The 24999-nt window shown below is 34.3% G+C and overlaps 2 protein-coding genes across 9 annotated transcripts in view; one reads left to right on the top strand and one right to left on the bottom strand.

The window, feature by feature from the left end:
• LOC5579847 (probable Ras GTPase-activating protein) overlaps positions 1 to 24999 on the top strand; it is a 538326-nt gene that overhangs the window by 280261 nt on the left and 233066 nt on the right. The gene's annotated exons all lie outside the window — the stretch shown is intronic.
• Positions 5335 to 7160, bottom strand: LOC5579843 (proton-coupled amino acid transporter-like protein CG1139). Of its 2 annotated transcripts, none has more exons than XM_021854135.1 (7): positions 6993 to 7160; positions 6870 to 6924; positions 6664 to 6814; positions 6485 to 6606; positions 6102 to 6428; positions 5835 to 6047; positions 5335 to 5776 (listed from the first exon to the last, which is right to left on the bottom strand). In XM_021854135.1, the coding sequence occupies exons 1-7, from the start codon at positions 7003 to 7005 to the stop codon at positions 5365 to 5367; spliced, it is 1293 nt and encodes a 430-aa protein (XP_021709827.1). In that variant the 5' UTR covers positions 7006 to 7160; the 3' UTR covers positions 5335 to 5364. The 2 variants fall into 2 exon arrangements, with proteins under 2 accessions (XP_021709827.1, XP_021709826.1); XM_021854134.1 differs by having other exon boundaries at positions 6874 to 6924; positions 6993 to 7159.

Genomic DNA, 24999 nt, shown 5'->3' with positions numbered 1-24999 from the left:
ATCTGCCGATATTGAATACCTTTACCCTAACAGTAAAAATAGCTGACTGCAAAAGTCGAAAATAAAAAAAGAGAAGAATACTCTTATTGTTTTAAATTGTTTGCTAGTAAATCCAAAATGAAAGTGACGCCATTTAATTTGTTTGGCATCAATTTCATTAAAGAAATGTAGTGAATATGAAATATAAATTTTGAAAAACATCTAAAATTTATTTTACCTCAAAACTACTTAAAATCTCGCTTGTTTTAGTCTTTAAATCTGTAAATTCAAACTCATGGCGATAACATCTATTAATTTCGACAAAACATAGATAGTTGAAGTCTATTGAACACGTCAGAGCATAAGCATAGGAAACATCCTATTATTTAACCTGTAAGAAAGGTTAATCACTACTCATAGCGATGACATATTGTTTTTTCCAACTTAAATTTATTTGCATTAGACCAATCAACATGTTTCGACTGAAATAAATAAATTTATAGGTCTTCACATTGAATTTTATAGAAAAACTAATTCATTTTTGCAAACAAACAAATAAAAATGGTTAAAATAAGTAAAAAAATGAAGTTGAGTGTTTCAATTTTCCAAAAGTTTTTCTTTATACATAGTCTAACAATTCGTTCATAGTAACAGTATATTAAATTTTGATAATAATTGAGTATAATAAATATCATCAATAACTATTCAGAAATGTTTACAGGATTTGTATGAGTCGATTGATGGCGAAAAAGTTACATGTCTACGTGAACTTTTTTATTTGTTGTTTTCTATGAATTTTTTTTTGAGTGCATAAAAAAATTTTGATTTCTGCCCAAACTTGTTCGCTAGACTTCTGTATTAAAATTTATGGCGAAAAACTCGTTCTCATCACTTTAAATTTCTATTCATTGGCAAACAGTTTACGAAATTGGGATCTTTGTGTTTTTTTTTGTAAAATAAATTTGAAGTGTAATCAATATTCAATAACATCTACACAAACATTAAAAAGCTGTCAAACGCAGACTTAAACAAATATGCTTCAGTCGACAGAATAATCTGTTATCGCTTTGAATTTTGCTTTAAAGGCAAACAATTTTGAAAAACGATGTTCCGAATTTTTTAAATTATAATATATTTTTAATGCAATTAAAAATTCTTTTTCTATCTAGCATAACTGGACATCTTAAATCAAATTTCACCAAAAAATCAAATCAATAATTCAACCCAAGCATGTTAATTGGGGCTCTGGAACTTATGTTTTTACAAAAAATAACATATAGGGAAACTTACAGCTTCGGCACCATTCGACTATTATCGGCAACCAAATTTCAAACGCCAAATTCACAGTATTATTCTATCAAAACACGTCAATGAAAACATTCAGAAGATTCTTTGTTCTGTCCGCTTCCCACTGACGAGATTTCCGAGACTGAACAAACAATAACGCCAGAGATGTCATCAATTCAAATGAACACGCCTCAAAATGCGACTGATTTGGAGCTGCCGAAGAGATTAGACTGCCTAGAATACGTAAGCTCCCCTAATTTATCTGTTTAATTTGTGCCACAAAGCCGTTGCAGATAAAACAAGGAAGTACCTTTTGTTAAAGAATTTTGGATATACTATATAGTTTAATAACTTTTAAGTGTAGGGGAACTTTCGGAGTGCTTTGGAAAGCCCAAGCAAGACGGTTCGTGTTCGGGACGCCAAGAAATATTGCGGTTCGCGTTGTGTGAGTGCGAAAAGATATCTGTGCTAAGTCGAGGATGGATTACCAACTGATGAGCTCGTTCCATGCTTATGATAACACATTTGTTCATGACAGCGTTAATTCTATGTAATATTCAAACAAACTTTGTATGATCCGTCATTAGAAGTTTCGGCATTATGCCTGTTTTATACAATTTTAATATTCATGTATTTTTCTCTTTTTGACATTACTAAAAACATCTTTTGAGTTGTTCGACATTATGGATGTTGACGTATTGTTTTTAAATATTCTACCAAATGTTGAAATATAAAAACTACGCAACAACCAACAAGGCTACCGCTCCACCCCGCAGGCTACTGACTGATATCGCTACCAGCCAGCACCTCTCTTTTATTCCATATTTACAATCTTACTCGCTAAGCCTTACCTCTACAATTCTTACCCATAGACATCTGCACTGCAGGGTGTGTGATGCACCTGCTTTCCAACACTCCTCATCATCACACAACCTTCGAACCGCACATCTGCCACCTAGCTCCATCAGTCCTCTGAACTTCCTTTGGCACCGAGCTCCTCCTATCTACGAACTCCTTATGGCCTTGAGCTCCTCCTGGTCAACCGTACCGTCCTCCAAGCTCCTCCTGGCTATCGAGTTCCTTCAGCTCTTCCGAGCTTAGACTTTAATTTCTTTTGCTGAAATCGTGTTAATTTTATGGGAACATAACTATTTATAGTTTGATACCTTGGGTGCAGGTCCGCATTTATGGGGGGCCAAGGGGCCATGGCCCCCACAAATCTTGACAAATACATTTGTAGTTAAACTTTTAAGAATAATTAGAATCAATGCAGTAGTACATACTTTTTTGAATCGCATCAAATGATTTGAAAGCTTCAATTTATTTTAAGAAATCCGCAATATTGGGTGAAATTTATGCAAATAAACTCAAATGAATTTCCAAAACAAAATATTGAAACATAGATTGGGATTTTGTTGACTCCATGAGAAACAAGAAGATAAGGAAAGATTCAAAAAAGATTTGGATAAACACACCTAAATTTCTAACGATTTTTAATGTGACTTTTCCAACTGTACCGAAAGCTTCCTCAACTATGTTTAAGATTAGGATCGAATCCAATTTAAAGATCGGCAGATTAAGTAATAGAACTTAGTTATTTAATAATAATTTTCAAAATGAATATAGATCACACTGCAGAGTTGGTAGTATTTAAGTGTCTTGAATTAGGAACTTTTGATATATTTAGCTTGGAGAAAGAGACCAAGATGAGACCAGACAGCAAACAAAAAGTGACCGAAAATGAACCAAACAGGAACCAGAAAAACAAAATGTTACCTAATAGGAACCTGAAGATAAGAGTTTGATTCTTCATCATAGAATCAGACCAGACATTTATCACTCGAGTTTGTAATTTCTCGTGTCTTTCCGTCAGTATTACTGTTTGCATTTTTTCATGATGTTCTCTATCAATTTCGTGCGAATTCAGGTATTGCGAAAGCTTCAGAGTTTATTCCGAAGATTTCTCCAGAAATTCATTAAATGATTATTTTTCGTGGAGAATTTTTCTAAGGAAATCATCCAAGAATTTTGTTTCGGTATCTCAAGAATGTAACCTGTGTTTTTCCAAGGATAACCATAAAAATTACCTTAAAGATTGCATCAAAAATTTCTTCAAAGATTAGATATTTTTTAAGGAGTTTGCGGTGATTCTTCCATCAATTTCATTAGTATATCTTCCAAGATTTACGTTTAGAACATCTTCAAAAAATATTTGTATGATCTCCTTGAATAACAAATGGAGAATTAGATTGAAGAATAAGTGAAAACATGTATGGAGGAACTCCTAGTACAGCTTTTGAAAAAAAACGGGGTTATCCCTGAGGAAATTACTGAAGGTCGTATCGTTGGAGTGCTCAAGGATTTCCTTGAGTAAATCCTTTAATCATATTTAAAAAAAAAACTGGAGGATTTTTTTACGAGAATTTGAAGAGAAATCTCTAGAAGAATTTCTACAAGGATCCCTGTATGAGTCCCTAAATCTCTGGACAATTCACTAGAAGATTTCTTGAACTTCTTCCTCAAGACATGTAAAACGAAAGCCTTGAATAACCTGTAGAATTTTGCATCAGAATTCACTGCAAACCAAATAAGAAAAAAACATACTTTAGAGACACATTTTGATTAAACTAGAGACCTTAGAGAGCTTCCTTGAAAAAAAAAAGAGAACAAGTTTCTAGAAAAAGCCTTGCTGCCAGCCCCATACCAATTTCTTCGACTCAATTCTGTTATTCAAATCTGTATTTTCAACAACTTGACTATTGAAACAGAAATAGAATACGAATAATTTGAATCTTTGGTACTAATAAAAAAAATCATCAAATGAATTTTGTGTTGAAAAAAAAATGCGAAATAAAAAATGATTTTTTTTTTCTGAGAAAAGAGCTTTCACAAGGCAATGGCCCCGGGCCCCCACATTTGCAAATCCGGCCCTGCTTTGGTGTTAACATCAACAACGCCTCTCGAATGATTGATAAAAAAGAGACTCAGTCGTGAATTCCTCGATCCAACAGAATCGTACTCGAAACGTACTATTGCATGCATCAATGCATTTTAACATTTACGATCGTGAATTCCTATATTCTGCATTCCCTACTAACAATTTTTATCATCCTGTAACACTTCTGAAGATGCAGAGGATTCCTCGGTCTTTGGTAGTACAGAGTGTCAAACTAACATTTCTTCGCCCATCCTTATTGACTGTAAAGACGTGATCGTTGCTGTTGTTATTGTTCAAAGAAAGGATTTCCTAAAATACGTACAGCTAGTGTTAAGTCAATCAATACGACTGGAAATCAATTGCAATGAACATTTGGAAAATGGTACATTGTCTTGATGAAATTCTTAAAGAAATATTTAGGAAATGCTCAAATCGTAGAAAGCGTAAAAAGATAGCATGAATTGATTTATTATGTTGATTTGGTGTCAAAATTATTGCAGCATAATTTAACGTGAAACTCTTTCAAAAATTTTTTCAACAGTTGTCGGTGGAAAATTCATAAACAAGCACAAGAGGAAATAAGTTCTTTTGGATTGAATTAAAATAAAAAATAATCCATTAGAAGATTATAAAAGTGTCAAAAATTTTTTTTGAAAAAATCAAAGAAAACTGATGAAAGTAAGAAAATTATGAAGTAATGTGTCATTATTTTTTTTCCATTTTTCTACAATCAGTTTATACACAAAAACTTATACCAGTATTATTACAAATTTAAAAAAAATTCTAGACTGTGATAATAACATTTAAATTTTCATAAAGAGTTTTGATGCACATTGTCCATAGTGTAGTATATTTAAGTTAAAGTTAAAACAAAATCCAAAAGAAATAGATAAAACGTAAGTGATCTCCCACAAACTTGTAACAGACCTTCAGTACTACTAGAAGATTTACATCTATAGACTAACTCTAGACCAACATGCAAAAAAGATGGAAAAACCTGTGCAACCGGAAATTTAACACAGCAAAAGCTTCGGTTTGCAAAGGTTATTCCGCTCTTTCCGTTATGCTTTTATCAAAAAAAGTTTCACTCTTCGACTTCGCATTTTCCAATGCAAAAGCAATGAAACACGTTTTGTTGTGCAACTTTTTTACTAGCATTCCTATTGGTAAATTGCTACGACATCCTTCACGCTAAAGTACGTTCCAGCTACAAGAATAAACAGTCCAAAAACAAACAACACGCCGTTCTTCCACAGCAACCACTTCATTCTGCCGAAGCCATGCGGCCACCGGAAAATGACATCCAGCGTGACGGGAATCAGAATTGCCAGCGTTGACGATCCAAAAGATCCCACCAGCCCAACAAACGGACCTATCTCCGGAGCTCCGATCGCCACTGCAGCCAATATGACCAGCATCGTAAAACGAACTATGATTTGGCCCCAATTGTGCCATTTTTGTGACAGTCTGCTGTGAATGTGACTCCACATGATGTCCATGGGGACGTAGTAGCTCAGCCCTAAGGAGAACATAATGCCGATTCCCGAGAGCAGACGTGTTGATTCGGCCCATCTACGAATGGGGGAAGACGTTCATTCGCTGAGAAATTCGACATCCAAAGGATACTTACGGGTTTTCACTTGGCAGGTTAAGAGTAACAGATCCTTCGGTTTTATCTCCATATTGTGCATACCCGAAAAACCCCGTAATGGTGTAAAGTGAGATCAGAAAAGCCATCGCTATGTTCAGTACACCTAAGCTGGACAAGAAGTGCTGTGGATGCTTCATTTTATTCTCAACAGGGAGAACATATCTTATTCCTTGGATTGCAAATAACACTGCGCTGAAAGTGTAGCATAATGTGATATTGCTTCTGATTAAATGTTGCGTCAATTACCTAGCAAAGGAAGCAACACTACTCCACTCGGGCCAAAGGTTTCTGTTGTCCAGCGAAAATGGTTTACTCAAAATGAAATACAGCGTAATCCCAATAGCGCTGATGAGCAGTGCGTTGGCTATCAAAGAAAACGGAACCAGATATTTCAATTCGCGAATCTGCGTAATGACAACGACCGGAATCAACTCAATGAGAATGTAGATGCGTACATCCCAATCTACGTCCAATTGGTTGTAAATCACATCGTGTAGTGATTTGGCTATGAACACCAGAAACAAACAGCAGGTTAGGATGCTTTGGATGAGGATCATTACGTCGACGAATCCCCTAAAATGCATGTATAACTTAGTAAATCTGTTATTGCTTCTGAAAATCTAACCCACATTGTGGACTTTGCGATACGTCTCACTTTGGTAGGCCCATCACTGAATACAGCATGGACTGTTTCTGAATATCCCAACACAGGAGTCTGATTCTTCTTACAAGCTTTCTGAGATGTACCAACCTGTAATTTGCAACGACATATTAAGATATTCAACTCGTACAGTTCAATCTTACTCACCAGTAAATGAACACAATGCGTGTAAATCACACAAATCACTATCGTTCCAATGGTACCAAATATCAATCCTCCGTTTTTGAACGCCAGAGGCATTGCCATAATACCTGTCCCCAGCGATCCTTTGATCATATGAATCAAGGTTCCAATAGTTCTACGAAAACTCAAACTGCATTAGCTCCTTACAAAATTGGTCAACTTCAGCTTACCTACGAGTTGGGCTTCTCCACCTGACGATGTTTGAACGGATCGTAGCCATCCTCTCTGTAACATAAAAATCGATAGAAATAATCAGCAATAGTTTTTTGGCGAACAACTCGGAAAACTTTTACCTATGCAATGCATCGACAGAAGTCATGCTTTTCCTGCGTTTAACTTGGGCAATTCGGGGAAGATGATTTTGTTTTGGCCGCCACCGCTGACGACCGTAATGATCCAAAACTTACTCATAAACGGTTATCAATTTGTGGTCATGGGTGGTCTACCGACAAGATAATGAGATTTGGAGAATGTGCACATTGTGTTGGTGTTGTCGATTATGATTCGCAATTGAAACTTCATTAGGGGGTGTACCCGAGCAAAAATGTTGTAGTTCAATATATTTACGAGAAGTCTATAGTTTTTGATCCCGAAAATCCGACTGAAACGCCAACAACTTCTCGAAACATTTATCCAACAGTCGTTAGCGTTAGCGTTGGCGTAGTTACGGTATACTTCGTACATTGGATACTAGCAACATTTTTGTTTCTTTTTGATAATCTCATTCAGACTGCCTTCAAGAACAAGGATGGGGAGTATTCCTTGATCCAATCTTAAACAAGAAGACCAAAACCATAAATATCGCTACTCCTGGTCACGCCCATCTTTATCGTAACTTGGGATAGGGGAAGGAAATGTTGATGTAGCACTTACTTAATGAGAGGTCACCGACTCAGCGACACCCTCATCATAAGTGCTACGGAAGTGGGGATTGGGAGAGGTAAAAGGTCAAAGGATTCGTATTAAAAGCTAGCGATAGACCCAGGGAACTTATGAATTAAATGTTTTTAATTTAATCTTTTGACTGCCGGCAATCAAAGAGAAGATGTTTGTCATATTTAAGATGTATGGTTAATTAGATTGCTTATACTACTTTCCGTTTTAACTGATTATGTTAGCGACGAATCAAGTGTGGGTAACTGCTTATCAGGCATTACAATCTCATCTGATCACTTTGATCATCTTCGGATGGTGAAAGATATTATCAGCAATCCAAGAGCGCTTTGATATGATTCCATATCTCAATCAGATGATGATCTTGAAGCTTGTTCAGTGACATATAAGTATATTTCTGTTTTAAATTAGATTACACTACTATGCTGTTATGGCTTTTGTACGGATATTTTACTTAGTTGAGATGTCTGGTACTAGTAAATTCTACATAGTGAGCATATTCCTTTGCTTTCAATGCAACATGCTGAATAAGTTAGATCCGATGATGAACTGCTGAGTTTTAAAAGTGGAAAATTATGAAAAATAGTGCTGAAACTGACTGAACTTTGATTGAATTCTGATTTTAAATAATTGTAATGAGCGTGTTGCAATGTCGGGATTTTTTCTACTCAATAGGTGCGGTTGGAACAAAAAAGTATTACAGAAACAAATCCACGGTGGAAAGTTGTATAACAAAATAACTAGTAACTCTGAAACTTATGCCAGATGAAATTAAAGCTTCTCCCGCCACCACCGTCTCTGCTAGACGAATATTGCTTGGGCCAGAAGATTCATCAGGAATTCCTAAATTCCTCTTCAACAAGAAATGCGTGCAGTTTCTTGGGAAAATATCAGTTTGTTATCTAAACTTTTATAACTTGTGACGTGATTTACAGACAAATTTTATCTGCTAAGGTGCAAGTAAGAGGGGCAAAGCAATAAGAGAATTATTTTAAAATAAATGTATCACGAAGGAAATTTTTATTTCATTTTATATGAAGGATTTTATTTTTTGAAATTCAGACTCATTCTATTATATTTTCTTCATTACTCAAGAAAGATTTCTGCTCAAGCGCTCCATTCCCTGACCCTAATGCTTGAAAGTTGCGTTTGTGGTCTTCAAAGAAAATACGAACACATTATGTGCGTGGCCGAAATAGAAACCATCCAAACCTATAAAAATATAAAAAATGAAATTTGATTTCCTCGAGGAACAAATTATCTACTTACTTCCGTTGGTTGACATCTTCAGATAATTTTCACTTCTATTAGGTCAGAAAATGCCCGGACGTGACAGCCGGGCTGTTTCGAATCTTTCTGTTATGGCTTTCTGATGTACGGATTGCTCAGATGATCAGATTTCATCTTGAAACAAGAGAGTCAAAGATGAAGTTCAAAATTTGATCGAAGAGCTCCAAATAATATCCTAATATTTGATCCGTATCTTGCTCAGAAGATCGAAAGATCAGATTAAATGCAATGCCTGCTGCTTATTAATGATTTAAAAGCAGAACCGATCCCTCAAGGGTCATCGGGGAACAAAAAACAACAAAAAAACCGTAACGCGTAAGATCTACAGTCCTTGTATATTGAACTATTTGAAAACTAAACATTAGAAACAAAAAAAAAAAACCTATTCGATATTATTCTGAAAAAGTTGTGGCACTTCTAAAAAACCCGCATCTTTTTATTTGAACCAAAAATTACTCAAAAAACGAAGAAAATGTGGTAAATTAAGATCGGATTTTTCCTACGCGCATGTGATCTCGAACCGACGATGCACATCACAAAAGAAAAAAAAACAACGAATCGTTCTAATGATTCAACTATTGCCAACTAAATTCAGATAATAATTTGGAACAAACTCACCGGATCTCCCAATGATTTGTGGAGTCTTGTTTTTAGTGCTCTGTGATGGCTCCAGCAATCGAATATGTTTCGTGCGACTCGTTTTTTATCTCCTGTGTGTATTAAGCGTGTTGATTCAAAAATTGAACGTGGTTCGTGAATGCCGACGTCTACCGAACGTATCCTATGGCACAACCCTTTCCATCAACATTCCACAACTTCCCGTAACACCTATGAGAGGTCGTAGAGTTCTCTGCATCTTTCTTAAGTAGGTGTTCAATCAATCATCCTTTCCCATTCCCCAACTTTCGCAAGGACGTGGCCAGGACAGTTCTCGATTATTGGAGCATGCGTCAATCTTGTCTAAGAGTTAGAGGTTAGTCCCAAATTTCTGACTTTGGTAACGGACGGGAAGGAGGCAACCCTCATACAATGGTCTAGTACTGTACCACCTACGAATTTGTGCGAAATGCTTAATGCTAATGCTAATGCTAATGCTAACCCACCGGATTTCCCAATCGGGTATAGTTGGTAGAGATGACCAATCCATTTCCAACAGTGCACTGCAGTGATTCGTATATGCACAGGTAGCATAGCACATTACTCTTGATTTACTCATCCTTCTTTATACTAGATATAATTCAAACTACATTTTTCACATTAAATACATTGCTGATATAATCCCATCAGCCAAAACTTAAATTCACCAGCAGAATTGAAACTTGACGAGCACGAGAAAAAACAGCAGCAAGATTTTCGAAACATCCGTTTGCGGTCACCGCTTGCTACGATCTCTCGAAACATTTATCCAACAGTCGAATTCAAAAAGTAGTTCAATATATTTAAATTTCGATTAACGCATATACAACAAGAAATATCGCTGAAACAAACTTAGAAAACACGACAATTTTTTAATTTTTGGTAATATTTAAAAATCTACATTGGTCTTACCGTTTATTTTTGTACAGTCTGATAAATGAACAATCTTGTTAGTAAATAATAACATTAGACAAGAAAATAAACCTTTACAATTCATTTTTACGGTGGGTTACATTATGTACCAAAAATCGTATGCACTGAAATATGTCCTCTATGGTCGGACACTACTATCTACACCATCAAAGTTCATACCAAATCCACAGAAAGGCCAAGGGGTGCTGCGTATGACAGCATATGCCCTGTGGGTTCAATCTTTGCATGATGTGCAGTCTATGAAGCATATTAGCGATATCATACGTCAGTTCCATAAACTTCTTCTTGGTCAGCGCCATACATCGATTTACCATTACGTATCTGTCCTGAAGATGTTTTTTGAAAACCACCGTGTTTGTTGTAGGGTGCCGGTGCCATTTGTGGACTAGCTAAGCTATAAAAAATCATAACAAAATAACGAAAAGATTCAACAGAGATCTTTTGGCGTCAACAGAAAGACTTCAACCTGTACTATATGGGAAAAATATGAAAAGAGTAATAAAACTATTTTTTTAACATAAACTCGCTTGAGCCACTATTGGTACACGTGTTCCAGTAGTTGCGCTAGTGCTTCAGTAGTAGACGTTCGGGAATGATACAAGGAATTTTAAACAAAATGATAAATTTCTGCCAAAGTTTAACCTTTTTCCCTCGGAACAGCAATTAATATCTTTCGAATGTAGCATAAAGATTATCTCTGGGACTTTTCTTCATTTTCATACATCCATTATAAAATCTGCTTCCATCCGTTGATCCACTACTGGGACACGACGGCAACTATTGGTGCAAGGGAGCATTTTTTTGCGTTAACTTAATTATTTATATAAGTTTATGATAAAATAAAAAGCTGAAATTTGGCAAATCGACTAAACTAGAGGCGATCTATCCACCAAAAATAGCACATGTCGTTTTTATCGAAAAATGTACGTTTTACTCCATAGTCCAATCTACTGGTACATTACAACCATTGGTACCGGCACCCTATTTGACTATTTCTTTGCCAGCTTAAATGCTTTTTATGCGATCTTGAAGTGTGCTCTTAGGTACAGTCAACTTTCTCTTACTCGATACTCCGTATCTCAATATCAAGTTAAAAAACCATAGTAAAATTTGGTGTTCATGGCTACCTCGATGGTCCCTTGAATCGCATTTGCACTGGTTCAGTATTCTGTAAATCGATATCTTCCTAACTCTATGGTCTCTTCATTATCGAGTTATGGAGAGGTGACTCGAACGCTCATTTGCCTTAAAATCATCATGTTTACAGCACTTTTTAGGACCGAAAGTTTCGTTGTTTATGCTCCATTTTTTGTTGCTGTGCTTTTTTTTTTGTATCCTACATGTATGAAAACAGGATTAATGAATTAGATCCTACTTACTAGGTTAACATTTTCACTGTCCGGGCATAGAGGACTTGCAATGGTTTCACAAGAAGATTGCTTGAAATTCTACACTTTATAATATACTTTGCATTAAGATTGATGCATAAATTACTGAAGTCCACGTACGGAGACAATTCAGCTTGAATTATAAGAAAAATTGTGGCTACACTTGTGTGAAATTTTCCCGTTTTACATTTTTTTTCAATAATCAATAGATCGAATCAGGATGAAACTTTTGACAGCTACTGTTTGTTTACGTTTGTACATGAAAACGTCATAGTTTGTTAATATTGCAAAAATGTGTATTAGTAAAAAAATGGCGGCTTTTAAATCATTTTTCATGTTCCAGAAGATGATTTCCAATACATGATTAAAACATATTATTATGTGTTACAGATATTTTACAAAGCACCACCATTACTTACTTGTTATATTAAAGCTAAGAATATGTATTGATTTACAAATGACATTTAGTTTTATTTTGACAGTGTCCGTTCAAAAGAAAAAAAAAAATAATGAAAGTGATTGTTTTTTTTCATCACGAATTGCTTATCGTCGAAATATTTATGAAATTTTTTACATGATAATAAACTACCTTTTTGTTGCATCCCAATAGTGCACTCAAGCTGTGTATGCTACTGTAGATTTATTATGAAATGAACAATTTTATTCATTGTGAATTCATGCGCCCAACATGAGTTGTGAAAATATTTTTAAAGTTGTTTTTAAATGGGATTTTAATACTTTTTTTAACACATCATATATCAATCCCGAATAGCATCGAATGAAATTTGCTAAGCTAGTGTCACTGTATAGGAAGCAATGCAAGCTGTTGGCAAACAATCTTGCAATTAGATTCTGAATCCAAGGGTCGCGTGTTCGAGACGTAGTGAAAACTTTTTTTTATTTTCATCAAATTTTTGTGGCATCGTATTTCTGATTGCAAATGTGTGGAAAAGTCGTGCGAAGTGCGTAAATAACCTCCACTTTGATAGGTGTAAAATAATTTATACCAACTGAACATTTTTTTGTCACTTTTAAAATTTAATTTTAAAACTTTCATCGGCATACGGAAATTAGTTCGAATGACACGGGTCAATGTGATCAACTTGCCTTATGTTGATGCATCTTCATGATGTTTTAATATTGTTAAAAAACGAGTTTAAAAGTCATTATAAGAGCAAACGTTAACATGTTTGGTTCAAATCCTAATAAAATTATAGTGTCGTTTATGGAGCAATAATAATACCTGGACAGTTTGCAGTAATTCTATTTCATGATCTTGCATAACATGTTTTTCGAATGCTGTTTTATAGCTCTCATATAACACAAGATGTTATACAGTCAGTGACATAAGTTAGTAATCAAATGCTGTTTTTCCATACAATATGCTCAAGTTTGGGGTGCTGTATCTCAGCTTCTGGTAGTCGTGGAAAGTTGTCGTGGAAAGTTGGTGTGTTCTGCAAATTTGTGTGACTTCTGATATTGAACAACTTTGTTGAACAGACCAATAACCAATCAAGTTATTTGTAGTTCGTCATCCAAATTTCAGCCAATTCGGACTACCAGAAGCTGAGATACAGCACCCCAAACTTGGGCATTTTGTATGGAAAAACAGCATTTGGTTACTAACTTATGTCTCTGACTATATATTACACAAATACAGCTTCAATATAACCAAATCTCTTGTGCGTTGAACAAAAAGATGTGTTTGGTTGACTGTACACGTCAATGGTTGTTACTCTGTGATTGATCAGAACTGGTGAGAATAGGGTAACGACTGTTTATTTCGTTTTTAAACGCTAACAGATGGCACCAGCGGCAAAAAGTACAGACAACAACCTTTAAAACATTCAGTTTCTTTTACTGGCCGCCGAGCGACGACACTGTTGTTTGTATTCCACCCACTGATCACGCTACGCTAGATTCTCAAATTTCTCAAACTTTCAACACAAGCGCATGGAAGAATGGTAGTCGGAGAACTGTCAAAACGTATGGAAATTGATGAAAAGCGTAAATTACTTGCAATTAGGGAACTGGATCAAAAAAGTAGTGATTAGAAAACAAGTGTAAAGTGAATACATGCTTTCTTTGCTTCAGGATTTCGATTTTACTACCACTGAAAAAGAGCCATCTATTGCTTTTTCAGTTTTGAATATCTCCCTATTGTATTTCGATCCAAATGAAAATCCAAAATTCAAATGACTGTTGCTTCTACAGGCCGAGAATACCTCTGCATTCCTACAATCACCGCGAGAGAGGTGTTTATAAGTGTGGGAGGAAAAAAACTGGGTGTTACCTTTGGTCGGTGACGCGATAAATAGATAAGGAGGAAAAATAGGGTGCAGAACCACTTGGGCACTTTCATAATTCACTTTTACATGGCGCTTTTTTTCGAGGTCGAATTATCTCAAACTTTGCAGTATGAAGCACTTCATTGCGACGCATATTGTGACTAAACATGAGAACTGTAGCTCTTAAAAAATCCCACTGTCTAAGTGAATCAAAAGTGCCAAAAATAGGACCCGGCTCTATTACTCTTAGTTAAAACTAGTTTTGAATTTTTGTATCGCGTTTAAAAAATATTGGTAGAAGATTTAAAAATAAGATTACGACGACGTTCAAAATGTTGATCTCTCCAAATGATGTTTTTAGTAATGACGAAAAGAGAAAGGTATGTATATATTGAAAATATAAAAAAAAACAGGAATAAGTGTGTATGCCAACTCTTGTAGTGACGGACCATCCATAGTTTGTTCAAAATTTACGTAAACGTAACGTTGCCAAGTGATAGTTTGTTATAATAAGTATGAAACGAGCTCACCAATTGGTAATCCTTCTTAGATTGAACACGAATATATGTTTGCACTCGCACAACACAAACCAGACACGATTGATCTTGATTCCGTCACTCGCACGAACATTGGCGTAGGAACAGGGGGGGCCAGGGGGGCCAGGCCCCCCCCAGAGTCTTCCAGGCCCCCTCCAGAATTTTGAATGAAAATATATATGAAAAAAAAATGTTTACATAATTCTAATATTCTGAATCTATTGATAAACATTCTTCAGTAGTTACGTTCTTTTATTTTATTCAATAATAGTGGGAAAACCTAGCTTGTCGTTCACAGCATTAGTGTGGCGGTTCTGAATTCGTTGAATTGTGCGACCATCGAAACATTAATCGTCCTGCTATCGCTCGACATCTCCGTTTCAAAATACTGTGATACTAAGAAGCGTCATTATCCTAGAAAATCGATTCCTTAAATTCGTATTTTCTGAGTAGGGCAAACCATACTATTTCAAATGTTCTAGCATAGTGTAGCCTTTTAACTGAATTACGATTTCCTGTGTTCTTGGAGGGTGCACTGATCGAGTTGTCCGGTGATGATGATTGTCCCCATAAGTTTTCTTCAAAGAAATTCATTGATAAAAAAGGTCTCGGCAAAGAAATAAATAGGCAAAATTACTAAAGGAAATTTTAAGACGTAAAATAGCTGCAATTATTGGAGAAAAACAAGGCCTAATTCAAAACATATCTCTTCAAAGAATTTCAAACTTACCTAAGGCTTAAAAAAAAGTAAAAAAATCGGCCATAAGTTTGATTCCAGCAATATGTTCTTTCTCTGTTTTCGCCTCATTTTTTTTAATAATTTTGTATGAATGAACTTTTTAATTTATCTCTAAACTACGTTTTACCAAGTAAGTTTTTTACAGTCTCAAGAATTTTAGTGATCAAATTCGTTAATGTATATCAAAGAGTGGTTTATACCCTTTGCTTCAAATCTTTTAGAAAGTAGTCAAATAATATTGAGATTTACTAAAAATTGCTAAACCTTGAAAAAGTTTGTCCTAACATTTTTTCTAAATAATCGTTGATTCTGTCAAATTCCTTCATATAGGGGAATTTACGTATTCTTGACAGTCCAAACCGATGTCGCTCTTCTATTACAATTTTCTCGAGCATCAGCAGACAAATTACGTTTTTGCCTGTTTACATGTATGCGCTGCTCAATCCTCTATCAATTCACACCGATAGACTTGTTAAAACCTTCTTGGAAACTTAAATATAACGCTTCGAACAACCAATATCCGTGTGACTAATGTCGGCAGCCTTAAATATTCTCTTCGGCAGATTTTTCATAAGAACTGTAGGCAAATCTCCAAATCAGTCGCACTTTGAGGCGTATTCATTTGAATTGATGGCATCTATAGTGAAATTGTTCGTTCAGTCTCGGCAATCTCGTCCCGTTGAGCTGACAAAACAAAGAAACATCTGAATGTTTTCATTGATGTGTTTTGAAGAAAAAAAATCGGTGTATCTGGCATTTGAAATTTGGTTGCCGATAATAGTCCAATGGTGCCGAAGCCGTAAATTACCCTAGTTTTCCCAAAAAAGTTATTAAAAACTTTTTGGCAAAGTTCATTATAAGTCCTTCAGAAATATTTTTGAAATGCATTGTAAATTGCGTTACAATTCTCCTTTGTTTTTTTTTTTGTGAATTCTACTTCAAATCCCCAGATTCTACAGGAATTATATACGAAAAGTATTTTTGGAATGTCTTTTGGCTTCAAATCTCCAGAACAAATTTATTGAAAAATCCCAGGCATATTTTTACTTCCGAAATTAGCAATTTAGCAAAATAACTGGGCAGGGATTGATTAAGAAATTCATGAAGAAATTTGTGAAGATCTTCCTTAAAACAATGTTTCAGAAATTGTTTTATAAATTCTGCAAAAAATATATATTCTGGAATTGAATTCTTGTACATTTTCAAGGCGGAACTCCTAGAGGCTTTTTGGCTTAATTATGAAGATTATGATGGAGCTCCTTGAGAAATTTGTTTTTTTTTTTAATATGATTTGAGTGATTTTAACTATCCTGCAGTTTATTGTTTATTTATCCAGCCCATTGATTCACCTCTAGAGAAAAATATAGATAATCATTTATCTTGGGTTGTTTCGATCTGATTTAACATTTTGTTTTTCTCCTTCCTTCACATGACGTATTCTTAGGCACCTTCGTACAAAAATTCGTACTCCAAAAAGCAACATTTTAAAGAATCTAAAGGAGAAAAATGAATTCCAGGAGTTTTAAAAATTTTCAGAGTTCTTATACGTATGGCTCCTGATTTCTGAAAATCCATCAGGAATTCCTCAACAAATTTTCAAAGTTATGCAAAAATTTACTCCAAGTTTTGCGAAACATTTTCTAAAATGTAAGATACAAACACCTTCATAAAAAATCCATCTGTTTTAACATAAACCATTGTCTTTTATAAAGACGATAGAAATTAACAAGATTTTTTGTAGTTAATCCGACAAAAAACGCCAAAGCTTTTTCTGTGAGTAACATTGTCAGGACGTCAGAAAGTTCCAAAAATTCTGCGATTAATTCTTGAGTTTCCTGACAAGAGTTCAATATTTTTGCAAATTAAATTTGAACTTTAATAATAAAAAAAGAGAAATCTCTGAACAAATTTCTCGATTTTTTTTTAATATTTGCACGGAAGAGTTTATGAAAGAATAGCTAAACCCATTCCACTAAAAACTTTGAAATGATTGAATTGAAAAAATATGGGTTAGGAATTCGGGGATTAATATCAAATTGATTTTTAGATAAATCTAAAGAAACACTTAGACAATTTTCTTTGAAAAAATGCAGATAGATTTGTTGAAAACTTCTCTGAGATATCACTAAGAATATTTTCCCAGTTTAATCTTATATAATTATTTATGAAAATCTTGTGGAATATTAGGAGTAATCAAGAGAGAATCAATAATTTTTGCTGTGAATTTTTCAAGCAATCCTCTACAGGGTGTCGACTCAATTTGGAAAATAAAATTCCCTGACTTTCTCCGACCTTCCAGTAATTTTTCAGAAACACGAAATAAAAATATAGTTGTCGAACTCAGCGCTATATTTTGTTTACCAAATTTGGCGTATCGCAGTACACTTTCTACGACATTCTAGATTTTGATGTATTACTTAAAGTGCCGTCAAATTTTGAGAAACTACAAGGAAAATTAAGGTCTTTATTTTGACCATAATAGCTCGTATAAAGAAAAAGCTTTCGTTCAGTTTAGCAAAGGCTTTCACTTTACTCGAATACAACTGTTAGATAATTTTCTAGAGCGTGTTTTAAAGCTAGTATGATTAAACTGATCGCTTGAGTGTTTTCTTTCAAAGCTTAAAGATTCGTATAAAACAAAAAATAGTGAAACCTGAGTAGATACCCAGAAAATCCTGAGTCATCTACTTACCAATCATACTCAGTTAAAATCTTCAAGATTTAAAATTCTCAATGTTTTTCTCTACAAGTATTTGTTTAATATAAGAAGATGCTATTTCATAAACTATTACAGAAAATCTTACATTATTCCTCCATAATCTAATGCGAATATTTCTTAAAGAATAATTAGGAAAAATTTTTCAAGAGTCTCGATTTTTTTTTCACTCAAAATGAATTCATTTTATTTCGAATAGGTACTTCAAATAATTATTCGCGAAGATTTGTTACAATTTATTTATTTTAATAAAAATTTTGGACTTTTCATATGAATTATGCCTTGGTTTTCTTCCCCGAAGAATTCATCTAAGGATGCTTTAAAAAATCATTCAGGGATTTATTATTGTTCTAATAAAAACTTGTCGTGCCTCCAGTAATGCTGTGAGGAACTGCTCCAAGAATTCAATAATCGATTCTTCTAAGAGAAATAGAAATCTCACAAAATTTTCAATCTATCATAGCAGAAATTCTATTTAGAGAATTTCTGGATTCTTAAAAATCTTGGAGCAGGGGAAAAGCACTAAAATTTCGACTCAAAAGAATTCGGTAAACGTTCGGTAAATGTTACAATTTTAATTAACTGGAAAAGGCCGATGAAATTGTCAATAAAATTAAATTTACGATAGCGGGAATGATTCAGACATAACAAATTGCAAAGAACCGCAGATTGAACACTTAAGGAGAATTTCAGAAGATTCTTCAGAATACCTGGGGATTTTTTTGTGTTCATTCTGCGATTCTAAACATCAGTATAGGACAGCTCCTAATGAAAATCCTAAACTAGCGCTTGGAACCTTATTCATCACATTTTCAAAATTCGAAATTCCGAGGATTTTTTTATAGATAGTAAAATATAGTTTATTTTACCATACATAACAGCGCTTTATCAATGGTTAATAGCTAATATTGATTACCCATTTCGTCCAACAAATTTATCGTATTCAATAATTTGCAGATAAAAAATTCGTATTGATAGATAATTTTCCCTGACCTATAGTGAAATTCCCTGACTTTCCAGGTCAAAAATTGGATTCCCTGACATTCCCTGACTTTTCAGGTTTTTTCAGCTAGTCGACACCCTGATTTTAAAAATTTCAGAGAGATTTTTGAACACAATTTTGGTATTAGGGAGCCGGATCCTATTCTTGGCACTTTTGATTCACTTCGGCAGTGGGGTTTTTTGAAAGCTACTGAGCTCATATTTGGCCACAATATGCGTCGTATTAAAGTGCTTCTAATTGCGAAGTTTCAGACGATTCGGCTGAGAAAAACCCCCCATGCCAATGTGAATCATGGAAGTGCCCAAGTAGCTCTGCACCCTATTTATGGTAATATTTCATGGAGAAATCCTAAGTTTTTCCAGAAAATCCTTAATATGCTATTAATGAACAACTTAATGATATTTTCAACAATTAAAATTTATGTGTGATAAGTACGTAGTTTAGCTTCATGGAGAAATGTTTAAAATTCTGATGTCTTCTTTTGAGCAATTTGATACAGTTTCTTCGAAAAAATCCAGATTATAAAGCCTAAAGAAACTCCGGGAAAAATCTGTTTAATAATAACTACTTATTCCGTGTGAGTCCCAGCAAAAACTGAGTGAAAACTGGTAAAGGCGATCTTGCACTGGAAAAGTACGGAAATAGTTCATGAAGAGATCCCCGATACTTGAAAAGTTTGTGCAAGAACTTCAAAGGGATATTCTTCGTGAGTTCTTTGGAAATATTCTTGAAGGATTTTTTTACTGGATTAGACAAAGAATTGATATTTTCCGTAATTATTATTATTATTATTATTATTATTAATATTTATTCAGGACACTTTACCATACATGTGGCATTCGTGTCGAATTTTCCGTAATGAAAATTGTAATTTACAAGCATTACTGATATTCAGAGATAATAGCTGATATAAGACAAAAACACAAACAGATAAAATCAACGCAAATTTTCGCAAACTACGAAATTTGCGAAAATCATGATTATTACTTCGGTAAATCAAGAATTTTCTAGGCCCCCCCTAGGCCCCCTCCAGGAAAAAATCCTAGCTACGCCAATGCGCACGAAAAGAGCATGTAACAGAATCAAAAGACCACTCACTGTATAACGATTATAATATTGATAATATTATAGATCAGATTATAATATAGATCAGAAAAAATACTCTTTAACATACTCTCATATAAGAAGATAAAAATGTAGACCTTTTAACCATTTTTCTATTCCTCGTCGACATTTTGTCTCATAGAAATTTCATCTTTCCATCTTCTGTCGTTTCAAAGCTTCGTCTTTCCTTCATAAATTCAAACCTAAAAGTCGAAAGTCAAAACTTCGACAGGAAAAAAGCAAAAAAGGCGAAAGGTTGAAAGTAATTGTCAGCATGGAAAATTCTTAAAAAATGGGGTTTCGAACTTTTGTCACTCCATGTTTTTCATAATTTCGCAAAAAATATAAAATAAATTATCTCGGTTTTAGGATGCTGTTTCACAATGAAAATTCCCTCAGTAGAACAATTAATTAATTTATATTTTTTATTCTCTTTTCAGGTAAGTTCAGCAAGCATTTAATGACCAAGTGTGATCAACTACAAAGCTCAGTAATTCTTGCGACTAGGACATTACGGTTAATATAAGGTTGTATTTAAATTTGCATGTTACCGAAAAAATGATGCAGCGAAAATATTTCCTGGTGGAAACGTTAATTTTCTCCACACAACCAATTTCCCTTTTCCTTTTTGGTGACACAACATTTTTAGGAAATCAAGATGCTTTGAAGAATCCTGTAGAAAAAAAAATCGTGTTTAAGGCGAAACATCTCGGAATCCAAAGATGGCCGTCACTATGGCCGACTTGTGACCATACTCGCGTTTTCAAAGGCACAAAACTGAAGAAATAATAGGCAAACGTTCCTGATCTTTTTATTTTAAGCTTTCTGCTAGTGCGTAAAGCCAAAATAAAAAGTACACTGTTGTTGGAAGGTTTCTTCGCGAGATTTGTGCCTTTGAAGTTTTTGTGCAATCTTAGAAGTTGATTTCAAACTGTGTCACCTTGAGGAGATCTTAGGAGAAGTAAAACATTTTGGCGGATTTCTTTTCAGACCTTTAGCTCGATTGGGTCCTAACATGTTTAATGAATTCTTGTTTTTTGTCGACAAACATACCACAGGGCTTTTAGTTTTTACACTGGAGTTGCCTGTGAAGAAGAAAGACGTCTCCTGCTCGATTAGAACGCGAATTTGTATGGGAATAAAAGTTCGCCGCTGTTCCAATTTTGACATTGACGCCAATCTAACTTAAATTCACTCTGTATTTGACATTTCGGAAGGGACACGGAAAACAAAACATACCCAAAATTTGAGTTCTTTGAGTTTTTTGGACTTAAACCAAAGAAAACCATTTGAACATTTAGTGAACATATGTTTCTGGCCTAAACTTAAGCGCTTGGTACTAAAATTCGGACAGGGCCTTAGGACCTTATTAGATGTGAACGAAATATTATTGTTACTAAGGAGCTGCCTAGTGACATTCTTAATAAGATTTTAGGTATACCTCTAATAAATCTTCCGAGCGCAATTTTTGGTGTTATTATAGATTTTATTTTAATTGTTTAATTATTAAGAGGCTAATGAATTGTAAAGCCTCTATAAAGAGTAAGCAAAAACACAAAAATAATGTTTTATATGTGTTTATAAAGAAAAATATTGCGTGATCTTTCAAAAAATCGTAAATTAATCCTTCCTAGTAGATTACTGGCGGTAGAGGTAAATTAAGGCTTTTGATTAATTCCTTGTTTGACTTGTTATTGATCATTGGTCGTACCGTACCGCATTCCGGGGTAACATTGATCAGTTTTTCCCTGGGCATAGATTATCATCGTACCTGTCACACGAATGCGAAAATGGCAACTTTGACACAGAAAGCTCTCAGTTAATAACTGTGGAAGTGTGCATAAGAACACTAAGCTGAGAAGCAGGCTCTGTCTCAGTGAGGACGTAATATTAAGAAGAAGAAGATTGATCAGTTTTTTGTCAGTATTTCCTAAAAATTGAAAATGCAAATGCTGCATTTATTTTTTATTTTTTTAATAACAAGTATTGGTATCTGAAATTCGTAATGATATATTGCGTTTTTTTCTGAAATTCAAGGCATTTGAATCAATGTTAAAAGAAAACTCTTGATACTGATGTCCAAAATGAAACTCTGTGAAAGCCATTCACTTTTAAGTGTTAATTTTAAAATTAAAATGAAATAATAATGAACTACGTAATACGCCTCAACGTAGCCAGTTTCTTCTGGAGCTTTTGCATTCTGTACTATAATTCAATTATTTCGGTGAATTGAAAAAAACCATATAAATAAATCAGTGGCTCGGTATCGCCGACAAAGTATTTTGGAATATTTTCATCAAAACTTCAAACCGCCTCAACAAAAAGCCCCAGACGGCCCAAATGCTGCTTTATGAATAATCCAGGATTTTGAAAAGCATTGTTTTTTGGACTGCTTTTACCGAAAATATAATTCAATCTGAAAATTCCGATAATGAATGATTTAAATTTTCTTTCTTATTGTTAAGCTTTCGAAATTTGATAACAAAATATTTTTAAACAATATTTTTGTACGAAAAAATGGTCAAAATCTATTTTTGACTGTTTTTACTAAAGTGGCATACAACGCCATACACGTCAGTAATAGAGTAATAGTCAGTAATAGAGAGTTCGGAATAAAGTTCAAAAATACCTCAATTTGCAGAAGATAGTTTTTTTTACTAGGACGCTCCTAACGAAAGATAAAACTGATCTAAACCAGTTTTAAACGAATAAAACTGCAGTACAAATCAGCCCAAAACGCATATCAAAAGTGGTGGTCGAAAACAGAGATCTGCCCCAGTGTGCCCTACTGGTCAGTGATATCTTTTTTTACGGTAAATCTCGCATTTAGTAATATAACGGCGTATCAGAAGTGACCGATATGAGAACATTATCGATTTTTTTTCCGCTAAAGGATGATGAAGAGTTTCTACTGAGTCAAACATAGCATTCGAAATCAGTCGTCCGGCCAAGTAATGAGCTTAAGAGAAAATCGATGAAGAGAAATCGATCAACGCAGTTACGCCCTTTTGATACTGGGCGCGAGATATTTTGGCCAGACTTATGTTTTCACTATTCATCTTATTTCTGTCGGAAATTCTCATCGTTCTTCTTGTACATTGAGCGCCCCACATAATTCACGTTACGTAAAACTTTTTTTTTCATACTAAAAGCGTTACAGATGAGTGAGTAGGTGGTTGGAAATTTCTATTTCTATTTTATTTTAAAAACGCTTCCATTTAAAATAAAAGGAATTCGACAAAGAGAAATCGATTACTGCAAATATGCCATCATGATACTTAACGCATGGCAGTTTCCTAGCGAGTTCATTGACAGAGTGTCATCCCAACAAACATTCACTCATTTAACAAACACCATTATGGCAGTTTTATTCAGCATCATGTTTAATAAGATTTTGATAATTTTCATAGCCAACCTTTGTTCAGACATTGTTCACACAAATTTGGAGAAACTTTAAAGCATGTCGTTGAATTCCAACTTTATTTTTCAGCTTTTAAAACATTTTACAAGCATTTAGTTCAGCTTTTATACGACTGGTTCAAAATTAATTAAAAACAAATAAAAAACAAAAAAGTATATTTCTAGGTGTTTCAAATGTAGTGTACATAATTATCATGATATAACAACTATATTTAAAAATCACCTGGATACGGGATTCGAACTCGAGACCTTCTAATCGTCAGCAGTATACCTTGTCATCTGCGCCATCCTAGAATTGATGAATAAACCTTCCAGTGCAAAATATAAACCTCTCATAGCTGAATATTGATCATGTTTGAGCTTCTATTCGACATCGTCTAATCAACACATGGTACGCTTATCAACAACTGAACAAGCATATTATTCAGCTGCTGTTTAGTGCTGATCCAAGCTGAGTTCAGTCGGCTATTTTTAGAGCACAGTGAGAAAATTTATGTCAATGATGGTCAAAAATAATGTTTATTTACACAAAGTGAAATCAGTCTGAAATGATTAAGGTGAATATGCATCGAAGCCAAACCTCAAATTTTCAAGAGCACAAATCTAGAGAACCAGACAGCGCAGCGGTTCGAGCTGAAAACCTAAGCGATTGGTCACACGCTGGTGGTGACCAATCGATTGAGTTTTCAGCTTGAACGGATATTTGGTTCTCTAGATTTGTGTTCTTGAAAATTTGAGGTTTAGCTTCGATGCATCTTCACCTTAAGCTTACTTCATAATAAGGTTTAGTTTGTTCAAAACTTCAATTTGAATGATTCATTAACTTTATAAATTATAATTCATTTATTTTATAAATTATACTTGTATTAGTTGATTATATTATTGGTTGTTTTTTTATAAACCTATTATGCATTAAAGAAATTTATGAATGAATATATTTAAATCATTTGAAGTGTTCTGAGCACTATGCGCCTGAATAGAAAAATGATCGAATATTTTGACGCGTGGGATTTTTTTTTTTTTCAGAAATGGCCAAATAAATCATTTTTCTCGGAACAATATCCCGAGCAGGCGAAAAAAGCCTAACAATAGCAAATTACAATATAGATGGCTAATAGTGATAATAACTTGATAGATATAATATACAAAAGATCTGAAAATGATATCTTAAATAAACTACATACAAAGAACAAGCAAAATTTTTATGTTGTCTTCAGATCTTTTATGTCAATCAAGTCAATATCACGCTTTGTTCGTCAGTACTTCGCTCCTACTATAAATACTTAGTTCAAATGTTTGTTTTTGTTTTTCAAAATAATCTTACATTTCTGGAGGCTGACCATGTTTATTTTC

This window comes from Aedes aegypti, chromosome 3, assembly GCF_002204515.2.
Source record: "Aedes aegypti strain LVP_AGWG chromosome 3, AaegL5.0 Primary Assembly, whole genome shotgun sequence".
Taxonomy (NCBI): Eukaryota; Metazoa; Arthropoda; class Insecta; order Diptera; family Culicidae; genus Aedes; species Aedes aegypti.
The sequence above is the reverse complement of the archived record's forward strand: the minus strand, read 5'-3'. Positions and strand labels throughout refer to the sequence as shown.